At 42.2% G+C, this 14,171-nt stretch overlaps 2 protein-coding genes across 2 annotated transcripts in view; both read right to left on the bottom strand.

The window, feature by feature from the left end:
* Positions 1-14,171, bottom strand: part of rab26 (RAB26, member RAS oncogene family) — a 362,723-nt gene that overhangs the window by 253,052 nt on the left and 95,500 nt on the right. The window lies entirely within an intron of this gene.
* Positions 899-1,841, bottom strand: LOC148146628 (uncharacterized). The gene is made up of 2 exons (XM_087998099.1): positions 1,252-1,841; positions 899-1,125 (listed from the first exon to the last, which is right to left on the bottom strand). The coding sequence occupies exons 1-2, from the start codon at positions 1,568-1,570 to the stop codon at positions 1,064-1,066; spliced, it is 381 nt and encodes a 126-aa protein (XP_087854225.1). The 5' UTR covers positions 1,571-1,841; the 3' UTR covers positions 899-1,063.

The raw sequence follows: 14,171 nt of genomic DNA on the forward strand, positions 1-14,171 counted from the left end.
GGTGGAGTCAGGCTCCCACAGAACTAGGGTTTTAGTTTAGCTTTCAGCAGTTGCTCGGGGTTTGGAAGTTGGCTGTGAAAGCAGCCACAGCGACAAGCTGGAGTTCTCTCTCTGTTGTCAGAAATCACATGTGAAACATTCTATTTATCTGAATTTTCTATTGCCAAGGGTGTGTTTATGGGATGTTACTATATTGGAACAGTTGCTCTTCAGTAATTAAATAATCTATTATGCTGTTAAGTTTTCCAATAGAGTTAAAACTATACCAATTCTTTATTATTACCCTACATTGAAAATACAAACAAAAGAAAGAATTGTTTTGATTAAAGTTAAAAATCATACAACACCCTGTTATACTCTAACAGGTTTAATTGGAAGCACTAGCTTTCGGAGCGCCGCTCCTTCATCAGGTGGTTGTGGAGGACACAATTGCAAGAAACAGAATTTATAGCAAAAGTTTACAGTGTGATGTAACTGAAATTATACATTGAAAAATACCTTGATCGTCTGTTGAGTCTTTCATCTGTTCGAATACCATGATAGTTTCAATTCTTTCATGTGTAAATCACAAAACCTTTTTAAAAAAGTTACATTCTCAGGTTAGCTGTAACAATTGGTGTTAGCTAGATAATATGTTGAAGGTGTTAGCCCCCTGTGTTCTCTGTCTGTGCCATAATGTTTAGATGATTCTAGTCTAAAAAGTGAGATAACAGAGTCTTACATGAATTCATGCTGTTTTTGAGCAAAGTACAATGTAACTCTGCAAGTACAAATTCACCCCACAAATGTATATGTATGTATATGGGTGTGTGTGTGTGTGTGTAGGAGTGCAATGGTGATCACCTGTAGTGTGACATGAACCCAAGGTCCCGTTGAGGCCCTCCCTATGGGTATGGAACTTAGCTATCAGCCTCTGCTCGGCCACGTTTTTGCTGCTGCCTGTCCCTAAGCCCACCTTGGAGGATGGTCACCTGAAGGTCCGAGGCTGAATGTCCTGAACCGCTGAAGTGTTCCCCAACTGGGAGGGAACACTCTTGTCTGTTGATTGTTGTGTGATGCCCATTCATCTGTTGCCATAGGCTTTGCTCGGTTTCTCCAATGTACCATGCCTCAGGGCATCCTTGCCTGCAATGTATAAGATAGACAACATTGGCTGAGTCACATGAGTACCTGCTATGTAAATGGTGGGAGCGTCCCCACGTGTAATGGTGGTATCTATGTCCACACTCTGACACGTCTTGCAGTGCCTACCGTGACAGGGTTGTATGGAGTTGTCCTGAAAGCCGGGCAGCTTGCTACGAACAATGATCTGTTTGAGGTTTGGCGGTTGTTTAAAGGCAAGCAGTGGAGGTGTGGGGTTAGTCTTGGTGAGGTGCTCATCTTCATTGATAATGTGTTGCAGGTCACGAAGACCTTGGTGCAGTTTTTCAGCTCCTGGGAAGTACTGAACAACAAAGGGTACCCTGTCGGTTGCAGCACATGTCTGTCTCCTGGGGAGGTCATTACGGTTCCTTGGCATGTCGGAACTTGGCTGTGGCATGTTGGAACTGGCAGTCGATGAGTTGGGCATCGTACCCCGTTCTTATGAGGGCATCCCTGAGTACTTCTAGGTGTCCAACACATTCCTCCTCACTGAGCAGATCCAGTGTACGCATAGGGCGTGTCCATAGGGGATGGCAGTTTTAATATATTTTGGGTGGAAGCTGGAGAAGTGTGGCATTGTGAGGTTGTCTGTGGGTTTGCGGTAGAGTGTGGTGCTGAGGTGTCCATCCTTGATGGAGATGCATGTGTCCAAGAATGAGACAGATAGTCAAGAGTAGTCCATGGTGAGTTTGATAGTGGGATGAAACTTGTTGATATCACTGTGTAGTTTTATTAGTGACTCCTTGCCATGGGTCCAGAGAAAGAAAATGTCCTCACTGTACCTGGTGTATAATGTTGGTTGGAGATCCTGCATAGAGAAGTCTTGTTCGATCCTGTGCATGAAGATGTTGGCATTTTGGGTTGAAATTTGGTCCCCATGGCTGGTCTGTGTGTCTCGATGAAGAATGGTTGTCAAAGGTGAAGACATTGTGATCGAGGATAAAACAGATGAGTTGTAGGACTGTGTTTGGAGATTGGCAGTTGTTGGTGTTGAGTACTGAGGCTGTTGCCGTGATGCCATCATTGTAGGGGATGCTGGTGTAGAGTGGGGAAACGTCCATTGTGACGAGGAATATCCCCAGTTCAACTAGTCCATGGGTGCTGAGTTTCTATAAGAAATCCGTAGTGTCACGACAGAAGCTGGGAATCCCCTGTACAATGGGCTTCAAGATGCCTTCAACATAGCCGGAGAGATTCTCACACAGGGTCCCATTGCCTGATACGATGGGATGTCCTGGTGTATTGGCTTTGTGTACCTTTGGAAGGCAGTAAAAGTCGCCTACATAAGAAGGACGTGGGATGAGGGCGTGTAGAGAACTCTGAAGGACTGGATCCAAAGTCCTGATCAATGTGTTTAATTCACGGGTGTGTTTTTTGGTCGGATCAGCTGGTAGTTGCCTGTAGTGTTCCTGGTTGTTCAGTTGTCGGTACACTTCCTTGCAGTAATCTGTTCTATTCTGAATGACAATGGCTCCTCCTTTATCTGCTGGTTTGATGACAATGTTGTGATTGGTTTTGAGAACCTGGATGGCGTTGCGTTGTAAACGGGTGATATTTTACTTTACCTTGTGGGTACAGCTGATGAATCTGGCATTTATATATCTCCTGACGGTTTGAGCATACATTCAAGCCCAGGGCAGCAGCCGTCCGGTGGTGTCCAAATTGACACCTTCTTTGGTCGCTCCTCTACAGATCCCTGTTCCAGTTCATCAGTGGGCTCATTGGGATCACTGCTGGCACCTTGAAAGAATTCCCGGAGTCTCATTCGTCTGATGAACTCCTCCGTGTCTGCTGCAAGAACCAACGGGTCCATTTTGGTGGTGGGGCAGAAGTTGAGACCCCTACTCAGGACTTCAATCTCTTCTGGTCGAAGGGTGTAGTCCGATAAGTTGATAATAGACTTGCCCGCAGTGATAATGTTATCCACTGTGATGCCAGGGTGGGATTTGCCATTACTGGTGAGAATGCCAAGCTTCTCCAGTTTTTTGTTCTTGGTGTGCATGTCCGTGGTGTAGTTTTGTTGCTTTGTCTGTGTGGCAATGTCGCGTAATTGTGCTGCTGTATACTGAGCACAGGAAGAGAGTGTGGACTGCATCTGAATTTCAAGGTTGTGGCGTCTGCTGTAGAGCCGGTGCACGAGATGATAAAGCTGAGTAGTGTAACCAATTGAATTACATCTGGAACACAGCACCTTATGCTTACCTTTAAATAATTTAAAAGTTAGCCTGGATCCTATCTTCCTGATATATTTGAAGGGGGTTTGGTCTAGTCCAAAACATTGTGCACTTGATAAAGGGAAATGCTGGGCACTGTTTGAGAGTATCAACCAATGTTTTGGATAAAGGGACTGAAGTCTTAACTTTTTTTTGATAAAAGCAAGATTCCTGAATAAGCCAATTAAAACAGACTGTGACTCAGGGTGTACAATTACGAGAAGCAGAAGCCAGACATGGCTCATTTATCAGCTTCCAGGATTAACTCTGCAGGTACAAAGTAGCTGGTTTGTGTGAGAAACTGGGGCAAAACATAGTTAACTGACCTGAGCACAGATCTAGTTGTACTGGAGGCTGTTCAGAAGAGGTTACTAGATTGATTCCGGAGATGAGGGGGTTTGTCTTATGAAGGGAGTTTGAGCAGTTTAGGTCCATACTCTCTGGAGGTTAAATCAATGAGAGGAGATCTAATTGACGTATATAAGATGTTAAAAGGGATTGGCCAAAAGATGTGGTGAGGATGTTCCCTACCTGTGAAGCAATCTAGCATGAGAGATTTTGGTTTTAGTGTAAGGGGTGGCAGATTTAAAACAGTGATGAGGAGGAATTACTTCTCTCAAAGAATCGTGAATCTGTGGAATTTACTACTCCAGAGTGTATAGTGGAGGCTGGACATTGAATAAATTTAAGGAGATAGACAGAAATTTAATGAGCAGTAGGTTGAAGGGTTATAGAGAGCAGGCAGGAACATGGAGTTGAAGCCAATATGAGATCAGGCATGATTGTATTAAGTGGCTGAGCAGATCCGGGGTTGAAAGGCCTTCAACTGGCCCTAGTTCTTATGTGCTTAGGAAAGGAAGTTGGGAAAAGGCTATTATGGAGCATGAACCCTAGCCTATGACACTACATAAACAAATTACGAGATGTTGAGACGCTAGATGTTTCCAGTTCTGGCAGAAAGCTCATGTCCCTAAAACATCAACTTCATACTGGCCTACAGTAGAGCCAAATTGACTATCTTATGCAAAAATATATTATGAATTTTTAACTGTATATAGTTGAAAGATAATGGAATTCTTATTGATCCCTTCACTTAATGCTGAAGTAAAATGCCACTCAGCTATAGTTTATTCGTAGAATGAATAGTCGTCAGTGTCACCTCTTAGCAACTCATTAATGGATCTCATTAGTATAGCCTATTCTTTGTTAGAAGTGAAAGTTCTGACTCATACAGTGATATTCACGACTGCTGCATTTACATAGTGCCTTTAATGTTGTAAAACATGCCAAGATGCTTTGCAGGGGAATCATCAGACAAAATCTGAGACTAAACCACATGAGGGGATGTCACAGCAAATTATCAAAAGCTTGACCACATAGATTTTAAGCAGCATTTTAAACAAAGGAAAACTGATAAAGATCTGGAAAAGTTTATGTAGAATATCCAGCATTGAATGAAGCCTTTTGGTGCAAACAGTCCATGCTGATAATTACATCTCCCTCAAGTCTTCTCCTGCTCTCAATTAACTCGATCAACAAAACGCTCCATTTCCTTCTCTGTTATACCCTTGCAGCTTTTCCTTAAATGCATTCTACTCATTACTTTGACTATTCCCTGTTGTAGCAAATTCCATAATCACATCGTTCTCAGGGTAAAGAACTTCTTAAATTCCACTGTTAGTTTATTTGCAGCATACCAGTGGGAGGTTGGTTAGCTCGGTTGGTTAGATGGTTGGTTCGTCATGCAGAGTGACAACAACAGCATTTGGACTATAACCTGCTGTTGTGGGATTTTTAACTTTATAAACACCAATCCAACATGGGCATCTCCAAATCATGACTACCATAGACACCGCTAACTGCCGCCTTAAAGTGGGGAGGATCTCCAAGAAAGTCGCACATATTGATACAGACATCACATTTCTACAGAAATGCAAGCAAGCAAAAAAGATCCCAAAAGGATTATAATTTCAGTTACATCTCACTGGAAACTTTTGCTATAAATTCTGTGTCTTGCAATCTTATTCTCCACAACCACCTGATGAAGGAGCAGTGCTCCAAAGGCTAGTGCTTCCAAATAAACCCGTTCAACTATAACCTGGTGTTGTGTGATTTTCAATTTTGTACACCCCAGTCCAACATCGGCATCTCCAAATCATAACAACAGCATTGCTCAGTTCTTGCACCAGCTGAGATTACCATGAAGGAGTCTCCTTCTCAACCTCTCCCCTTCTCCACCACCACTGGTTATCTGTTTCTAATGACAGAACAGCCGTATGTCTGATAAGACTATGGCAACTCGACTGTTATTTTGTTTCCCAATAGCAATAGTTTTGCTTTTCAACCAAAGTTAAAACACCATCTCTGTGTCTACACTATTCAGCCTTGATTTGGAGGTGCCGGTGTTGGACTGGGGTGAACTAAGTTAAAAATCACACACCACCAGGTTATAGTCCAACAGGTTTATTTGGAAGCACTAGCTTTCGGAGCGTCGCTCCTTCATCAGGTGGTTGTGGAGCAGGATCATAAGACACAGAATTTATAGGTAAAAACAATGACTGCAGATGTTGGAAACCAGATTCTGGATTATTCCTGATGAAGGGCTTTTGCCCGAAACGTCGGTTTCCCTGCTCCTCGGATGCTGGCTGAACTGCTATGCTTTTCCAACAGAATTTGTAGCAAAAGGTTATAGTATCATGGGGCTGAAATATTTTAAACAAATTTAGATTAAGTCTTTCATCTTTTAGAATGATTGTTCCTAGTTTTGGTTTGTTAATATGTAAAGCCCAGAACTCCTTTTAAGTCACATTCTCAAGATAACTTCAGGGGTTTTATAACAAAATATATCATCTCAGCTCAGACAATGCATTAAAGGTATGAGGTTAAAGTCTGTATGTGTCCCCATCTTGAGTCAGACTGGTTCTATTTCTAAAGTGGGATTTACAGAATCTTACATGGATTGATTGTAGGTTATGCATTTTTTGAGCAAAATAGAATATAATTCTGCAAATACAGATTCACCCCATAAACGTTTATGTGTGTGCGTGCAGGGGAGACAGAGTGACTGTGTGCATGTGGGTGAAACCACGTGTGTATGTGTGAATGTAAGCCTGGTAAAATATGTTTGTGAGTATGATGGGGTATAAGCCTGTGAGAGGGTGCATGTGTGTGTGAGAGTACGGGGGCGGGGGGGTGCATGTGTATGCATATGAGAGAGAACTCATATATGAGAGAGGGTCCGTGTTAGTGTGTCAGTATGTTGAAGTGTGTGTGTGTGTATATAGTGCAATGGGGTCACCTGTAGTGTAACATGAACCCAAGGTGATTGTTGTGCAGTGTCCCATTCATCCATTGTTGTAGCATCTGCTTGGTCTCACCAATGTACCATGCCTCAGGGCATCCTTGCTTGCAGCATTAGAGATCGACAACATTGGCTGAGTCACATGAGTACCTGTCGCGGCCAACTTATACATTGCAGGCAAGGATGCCCTGAGGCATGGTACATTGGCGAGACCGAGCAGATGCTACGACAATGGATGAATGGGACACTGCACAACAATCATCAGGCAAAGATGTTCCCTCCCAGTCAGAGAGGACATCAGTGGTTCAGGTCATTAAGCCTCAGACCTTCAGGTGACCATCCTCCAAGGTGGACTTCAGGACAAAGCACAACACAAAGTGGCTGAGCAGAGTCGAATAGCCAAGTTCAGTACGCATGGGGATGGCCTCAACTGGGACCTTGGGTTCATGTCACTCTACAGATGACCTAATTGCACTATGCATTCACACAGACACACACAGACTCCTATATACTCACACTAACACAGACACTCTCTCATACGCTCACACACATACCCCCAATATTCACAGCCATGCACGCACTCTCTCATAGACATATACCCCATCACACTCACACATACATACTTTACCAAGCTTACACACTCTCTCACATGCTCTCACACCCACATGCATACACTCACATACACACACTCAGTCTCTCCTGCACACACACACATGTATAACTTTATGGAGTGAATCTGTATTTGCAGAATTATATTTTATTTTGCTCAAGAAATGCATAACCTAAGTCAATCCATGTAAGATTCTGTAAATCCCACTTTAGAAAGAGAATCAGTCTGACTCAAGATGGGGACACAGACAGACTTTAATCTCACACTTCCAAAGCATTATCTGAGCTGAGATTTTGTTATAAAACCTGAAGTTATCTTGAGAATGTGACTTCAAAGGAGTTCTGGGATTTACATATTAACAAACCAAAACTAGCAAAACCATTCTAAAAGATGAAAGACTTAATCTAAGTTTGTTTAATATATTTCAGCCCTATGACACGATAATCCTTTTGCTATAAATTCTGCGTCTTATGGTCCTGTTCCACAACCACCTGATGAAGGAGCAGCGCTCTGAAAACAGCGCTTCCAAATAAACCTGTTGGGCTATAACCTGGTGTTGTTGGTTTTTAATTCTATTAAAACTTTATTAGATCAACTCTCAATCTTCTCTTAACCGAAGGAAACAGAACCACACCTTTCAAACCCATCTTATTTGGAAAGAATTTATGAAGTTGAAGTATATAGGAAAAGGAATATCTTGCTGCAATTACACAGGGCATTGGTAAGGCCACGCCTGGAATGCTGTGTGCAATTTGGTCTCCTTATCTGGGGAAGGATGTTCTTGCCATACAGAGAGCGCAGGGAATGTTACCTAATTGATTCCTGGGATGACAGGACTCAGGTAAGAGGAGAGATTGAATCAATCAGAATTGTATTCACCGGAATCAGTGTTGGAAGATCTCACAGAAACCTATAAGATTCTAACAATACTAGACAGGATAAATGCAGTAAGGATGCTCCCAATAATAAGGGAGTCCAAGACAAGGGGTCATAGTTAAGTGATAAGGGGAATGTTTTTTAGGACTGAGGTGAGGAGAAATTTCTTCACCCAGAGTGTGGTGAGCCTGTGGAATTCATCACCACAGAAGTGACTGTGTCTCAAACGTTATGTTTAAAGAAGGAGGTAGATATAGCTCTTGTGGATAACGGGAGCAGGAGAAGGGTAATATTAGGGCATTGATCTTGATGCTCGGCCATGAACATATCGAAGAGGGGAACCAGACTCAAGGGGCTGACTGGCCTACGCCTGCTCTTATCTTGAATGTTTTTATATTGCTATGTTAAGATCCAGGCAGATAAAAGTGCAATGAATAAAACTCAGAAAGTGCAAGACGCTGGACTTAGAGACAGACGTGTTGCAGGTTAGTGAATCAGATGGGTTTTGTGTTATAATTATTGACAATTTAATGTTCACTATTACTGAAATAGTTTTAAATCCCAGATTTTATTGATTTAGCTTTCCACTAACCATTGTGGTGGGATTTGAACCAATGTCCTTAGAATATGAGGCTATGCTGCTAGATCACTAGCTCAGTAACCTTACTACAATACTGTGGGGTTGAAAATGATTAAACAAATGGGAAGGAGGCTGAAGCCATGGAGAGATTTTAAAATAAAGTTGAGAATTTTAAAAACATTGCTCAACCAAGAAATGTAAGTCAGCAAGGATTAAGGGTGATAGATGAAAAGGACATTGTATGAGAGTGAGTTAATACATGAGCAGTAGAATTTTCATATTTTATTTGTGAGAATTTGAAGTGTGTAAATTATCTCCCATGCAACCTACATTACTACAGTGATTACCCTTCAAAAGTACTCCGTTGGTAAAGTGTAAAGGGCAAATTCTCAGTATTAATTTGGGATGTTTAGTGGTCATGGAAAGTGCTTCATAAATGCAAGTTTTTTTCATCTATCACAATGAACTTAGGTTTGTGCATTATTTTTGGATATTGGCACCCCCAAAGCAAGTATGCAGAATGTACCATCCAGCTCTGCTTGACTGGTGCCTTCGAACAGCGGTCAAATCCTCCTCCAAACCTTGCTAGGAGCCTCACATACAATGTGATATATGACCCTTTCCTGACATGAGCACACTGCTGCAATTTTTAAATATTAGCATGTCGGCTGCTCCCAGCATTCACTCTACTCATTAGCCTTGGTCAAATCAGTGACTCTTAAAGATAAAAGTTTGACCATGCCATGTGATTGCACTGTCAAAGAGAGATAACTGGCGATGGTTTAGTCTGAGAGCCACTATGCCTCAGGGGAGGGGAGAGGCTGTGAAAGATAGTCCTTCATCTGGTGTGGGAATTAAACCCATGGCGGCACGATGGCTCAGTGGTTAGCATTGCTGCCTCACAACGCCAAGGACCCAGATTCGATTCCAAACTCAGGCGACTGTCTGTGTGGAGTTTGCACATTCTCCCTGTGTCTGTGTGGGTTTCCTCCGGGTGCTCCGGTTTCCTCCCACAATCCAAAGATGTGCAGGTTAGGTGAATTGGCCATGCTAAATTATCCATAGTGTTCAAAGATGTATAGGTTAGGTGCATTAGTCAGGGGTAAATGTAGAGTAATAGGGTAGGGAAATGGGTCTGGGTGGGTTATTCTTCAGAGGATCAGTGTGGACTTCTTGGGCCGAAGGGCCTGTTTCCACACTGTACGGATTCTACTGCTGATACCCAAACCAGTTGCAAAGCTCCCTTTAACATATCACACAGAACCAACAGTGCTGTGATCATTGGTCAATGTTTCTCAAGAAAATTCCGTGACAGCTCATGCATGGGAGTTGAAAGGGAAATCACTTGCAAAACCTTCCAATGGGTCTTTGATCATTTTTGTGCAAGGAAAAGCATAATAAGTGTCTGATAATGATTTGGTAGTGTTGCTGCATTATACTCTGTAATGCTTGTTTGCAGCCCTGAGCACAGTCATTTTAAAAATGTTCATTACAACCAGGGTCCTTTCCACATCACACACCCCTCTCTACAACACAAATCTGCCTCTAAAAATTATAAGCTGAATCAGTTGTAGCTTCACTTCAGCAGCTGCTCAAGTGATTTGATTTATTACTATCAGGTATATTGAGGTACGGTGAAAAATGGTGTCTTATGTGCTTTACAGGCAGATCAAATCATACAAATGCATCAGGGTAACAGAACAGGGTGCAGAATACAACGTTACAGCTGCTGAGAAAATGCAGAGAGAGATCAACATTAACATTAAAGAGATCCATTTAAAAAGTCTTATATCATTGGGGAAGAAGCTGTTCTTGTATCTGTTCGTACGTATATACAAACTTTTGTATCTTCTGCCCAATGGAAGAGGGTGGAAGAGAGTATAACTAGAGTGGGAAGGGGCTTTGATTATGTTCATTGCTTTCCCAATGCACGAAGAATGTGAACTGCAATGACATTTATTCATTTCATCATTGTCAGAACCTGGGAGCACAAGCAGATGTTAACTTAGTCTGCAAGCATTACACACTTGAGGAATCGGATTTCACCTTGCTAACTAAAAGTACTTCTTTCATGCACAATGGGTAAACAACAAACTTTTGTAAGCTACACAAATATGCGGCTGCTAAGCTTTCCAGTGCTAAAAACAAACATGTCAGTAACTTTGTGATTCATTCAAAACTTGTTTGTTAGACATTTGAATGTTGAACATTTAATCTTAGGTAGAGAAAGACAACACAATCAGTCTACCTATGTGGTTGGATTGATAATCCTATTAATCAGCAAACTGCTTATTATCTACTCTGAAGCAGAAGCCATTTATCATTTGTTAAGTGCTCTATTTCCAACCAAGCCACACCAAACAGGTCAGTTCAATTTTCTCTGTAACAGCACAAATTAATTCTCTGAGAATTTACCCTCAGTTGCACCCAATTTCTTGCCATGCTAAGTTAAAGCAACAACTTTATGTATTTTTGTAGCATCTTCAATAGATGAAATATCGCAGAAGGGCAAATATCAAACAAAATGTTACACTGATCAGCATCCAGAGATATGAGGAAAGATAGGAAAGCTTGAACAAGGTGGTAGATTTGATGATGTATTTTATAGCAGGGAGAGTCACAAAACTTTTAAGAGGGAATCCCCAAACTTTGAGCTTTGACAGCTAAAGGCACTGGTGGTGGATTTTCAATCGGGGGTCTGCAAAGGGTCAAAATTAGAGAAGCACAGAGATCCTGGAGTGCAGGAGGGCTGAACGAGATTGCAGATGGGGAGGGGCTGTTACATTGAGCAATATGCAGAAAGTATCTACATATTTTCAACCTGAGTACCAGATTTAGGTGGGAGCAACCAATGGCTCTGTGGTTGATGCCATAACCTGCAGATTACTTCAATGACAATGATTTATTGTAGCAATGGCTCTGGCCCATCTGAGAAAATGTGTCAACGTGTTTATATTTGTGATGCTGGACCAGTAAATCGCAAATCTCTAGTAGGACAACAAGATGCATTTCCTTTCAGTGTGACTTACAGTTCCAGAAGTTATGAGTTCAAGTCGCATTATGGAAAACCTGATTTAGCTGACTTTGTATACCCTTAAGCTATCGTTCCTGAGAAGAGTGAAGGAGTCATTCTCGGTATCTTGGCTAATGTTTATCTCTGAGCCAATATTACTGCTGGGACATGATGATGCAGTAATATTGTAATTGGACTAGTATGTTAAAGACTCAAGCTAACGCTCTCAAGACATGGCTTCCAACCCCACCCTGGCAGATGATGACATTTGAATCAATGAAAAGTTGCTCTAATGATAACCATGTTAATTTTGTTCAAAACTTATTTGGTTTATTAATGCCATTTGGGGAAGGAAATCTGTGGTCCTTCCCTGGACTGGCATCCATGTGACTTCAGACCCATTGCAATGTGGCTGACTCCTAACTGCCCTCAAAAAGGGCCCCAGCAAGCCTCTCAGTTCAAGTTGTAATTAGGGATTGGGCAATAAATGCTGGCCTGGCCAATGAGGCCAACAACGCATGAACAAATAAAGAAAAACATTTAAAATTTCTCATATTGGTGTTTGTGGAATCTTGCCTCATAGGGCAGCATGGTGACTCAGTGGTTAGCACTGCTGCCTCACAGCATCAGGGACCAGGGATCGATTCCAGCCTTGGGTGGCTGTTCATGTGGAGTTGTACATTATGCCTGAGTTTCTGTGGGTTTGCTCTGGTTTCCTCCCACAGTCGGAAGGTGTGCGGGTTAGGTGGATGAGCCATTCTGCATAGGAAGTTATGGGAATAGAGTAGGGGTCTGGGTCTGGTTGGGAAGTTCTTCAGAGGATTGGTGCAGTCTCGAAGGGTCAATGGCGTTCACCTGCACTGTAGGGATTAGATTCTAATCTGTTAAAAAGCACATCAAGTTCTTGCTCTCTAATCTCGGAGTCTGAGGCTAATGCTTCCAGCTGCCTGGTTGTAGTGTGACATGTATTTTTGATCCTTTGACAGTTTTGTTCTCTTAACTGGCAGGCCTCAGTGTATGTGTGTGTGTGTGCGCACGTATGTGTGTCTAATCTGGGCCACTACACTACAAGGGGTAGTGGTTGTATTATTATGAAGGTGGAACCCTTATATTTATTGCAACTTTAGCTGATTTCTTTACACCTTAGTGTAAAATATCTAATAATTCTGTACCTGAATCACAGAAACAAGTAGATGCATCAACATCCACATTGCTGCAGTCCTGTCACGTTCTGACACATTTATCATAACAACTTGTTTTATATAACACCTCTCCTACAGAAAAATTGTCCCAAAGTGTTTGGAAGTGAGTATCAAAGAGCAGAGTCACGTTAGAACTGGGACAGGTGACCAAAAGCTTGGTCAAGGAGATCATTTAAGTGATGTAATAAAGGGGGAGAAAGAAGTGAAAGAAGAAGGGACAGAATAGGAGACAAATCATCTCAGTTATGGAATTGCTATTCCTGCTCGTTTGAGCACAGTGCGGAAACTGATGCCAAAATTTATATCATGAGACCCCGGAGAGGGAAGGAAATGCTTTCTGAAAATAATCTGTTATAAACAACAAGTGATTTCAACTTTGTGTGACTTTTATGACTCGTTTGTAATTTGACAAATAAATGGCAACAACACTGAGACATGTGTTCCCACTTTGAGTAATGTGGATCATAACATGCTCTTCCTTGACGTGAATATTTGGGAAGAATTCCAACTTCATGATCAACTGGAACAAAACCTCAACTGCAAACCTGGAACAAAACCCAAGTCCTGAAAAGAACTCCGACCACAATGCAACCAGCACAATCATCACCTTCCAGGTCAGGTCAACACCAAGACTAACTGGGACTAGCATCTCTAACCGTGTCCTATCAGCAGTATTGGAATCACTCACCTTATTTTATGCCTTCGAAAGTTGCAAACCATAGGATGGAATCAATGTTGTTGTTGGTTGCCAGTTGCATGGGGCTTTTGGGAAGGTCTCTTGCCACATAGCCCTGTGATATTTTTTATTATGTCTTGCCAAACCTACCAAACTAATTACCTGCCTCGCTCTGATAGCTTCCTTCTCATCTGATTATAGTTCCAATTTACCACACTACGTTCCCAGCGCAATTCACCACTCACCAAATATCCATCAACAAACCAGCGCTGGCACCACCTTTAAAAGGTCACTGTGTACCCAGCCAAGTATTGACAATCTAGTGTTTCCCCTTACTAGTAATGTAATGACACAGCAGCCACAAAGCCAAGCTGCTAAGGAACATAACTGACACTCCCTCACACATACTATCCCATTCTCTCACCCTAGTTGCTGTTAAACCGTCAGACCACACAGTTTCCCTGTCCTCAGATACATCCTGTCTCCACACCCTCTCTGAATCACCACAACTCTATTCACAGTGCCCAATGGATACTCACAGCTCACCACTGTCCAGT

The sequence above is a fragment of the Chiloscyllium plagiosum genome, unplaced genomic scaffold, assembly GCF_037043375.1.
Source record: "Chiloscyllium plagiosum isolate Xiang-an unplaced genomic scaffold, Cpla_swu_hap1 HiC_scaffold_20, whole genome shotgun sequence".
Taxonomy (NCBI): Eukaryota; Metazoa; Chordata; class Chondrichthyes; order Orectolobiformes; family Hemiscylliidae; genus Chiloscyllium; species Chiloscyllium plagiosum.

What these genes read in the sequence shown, in the direction of transcription:
- LOC148146628 (XM_087998099.1), bottom strand. Translation starts at nt 1,570, where the DNA reads ATGCCCAACTCATCGACTGCCAGTTCCAACATGCCACAGCCAAGTTCC. An exon ending in CTCCATACAACCCTGTCACG is followed by an intron (nt 1,126 to 1,251) that starts GTAGGCACTGCA and finishes TATACATTGCAG; the next exon opens with GCAAGGATGCCCTGAGGCAT.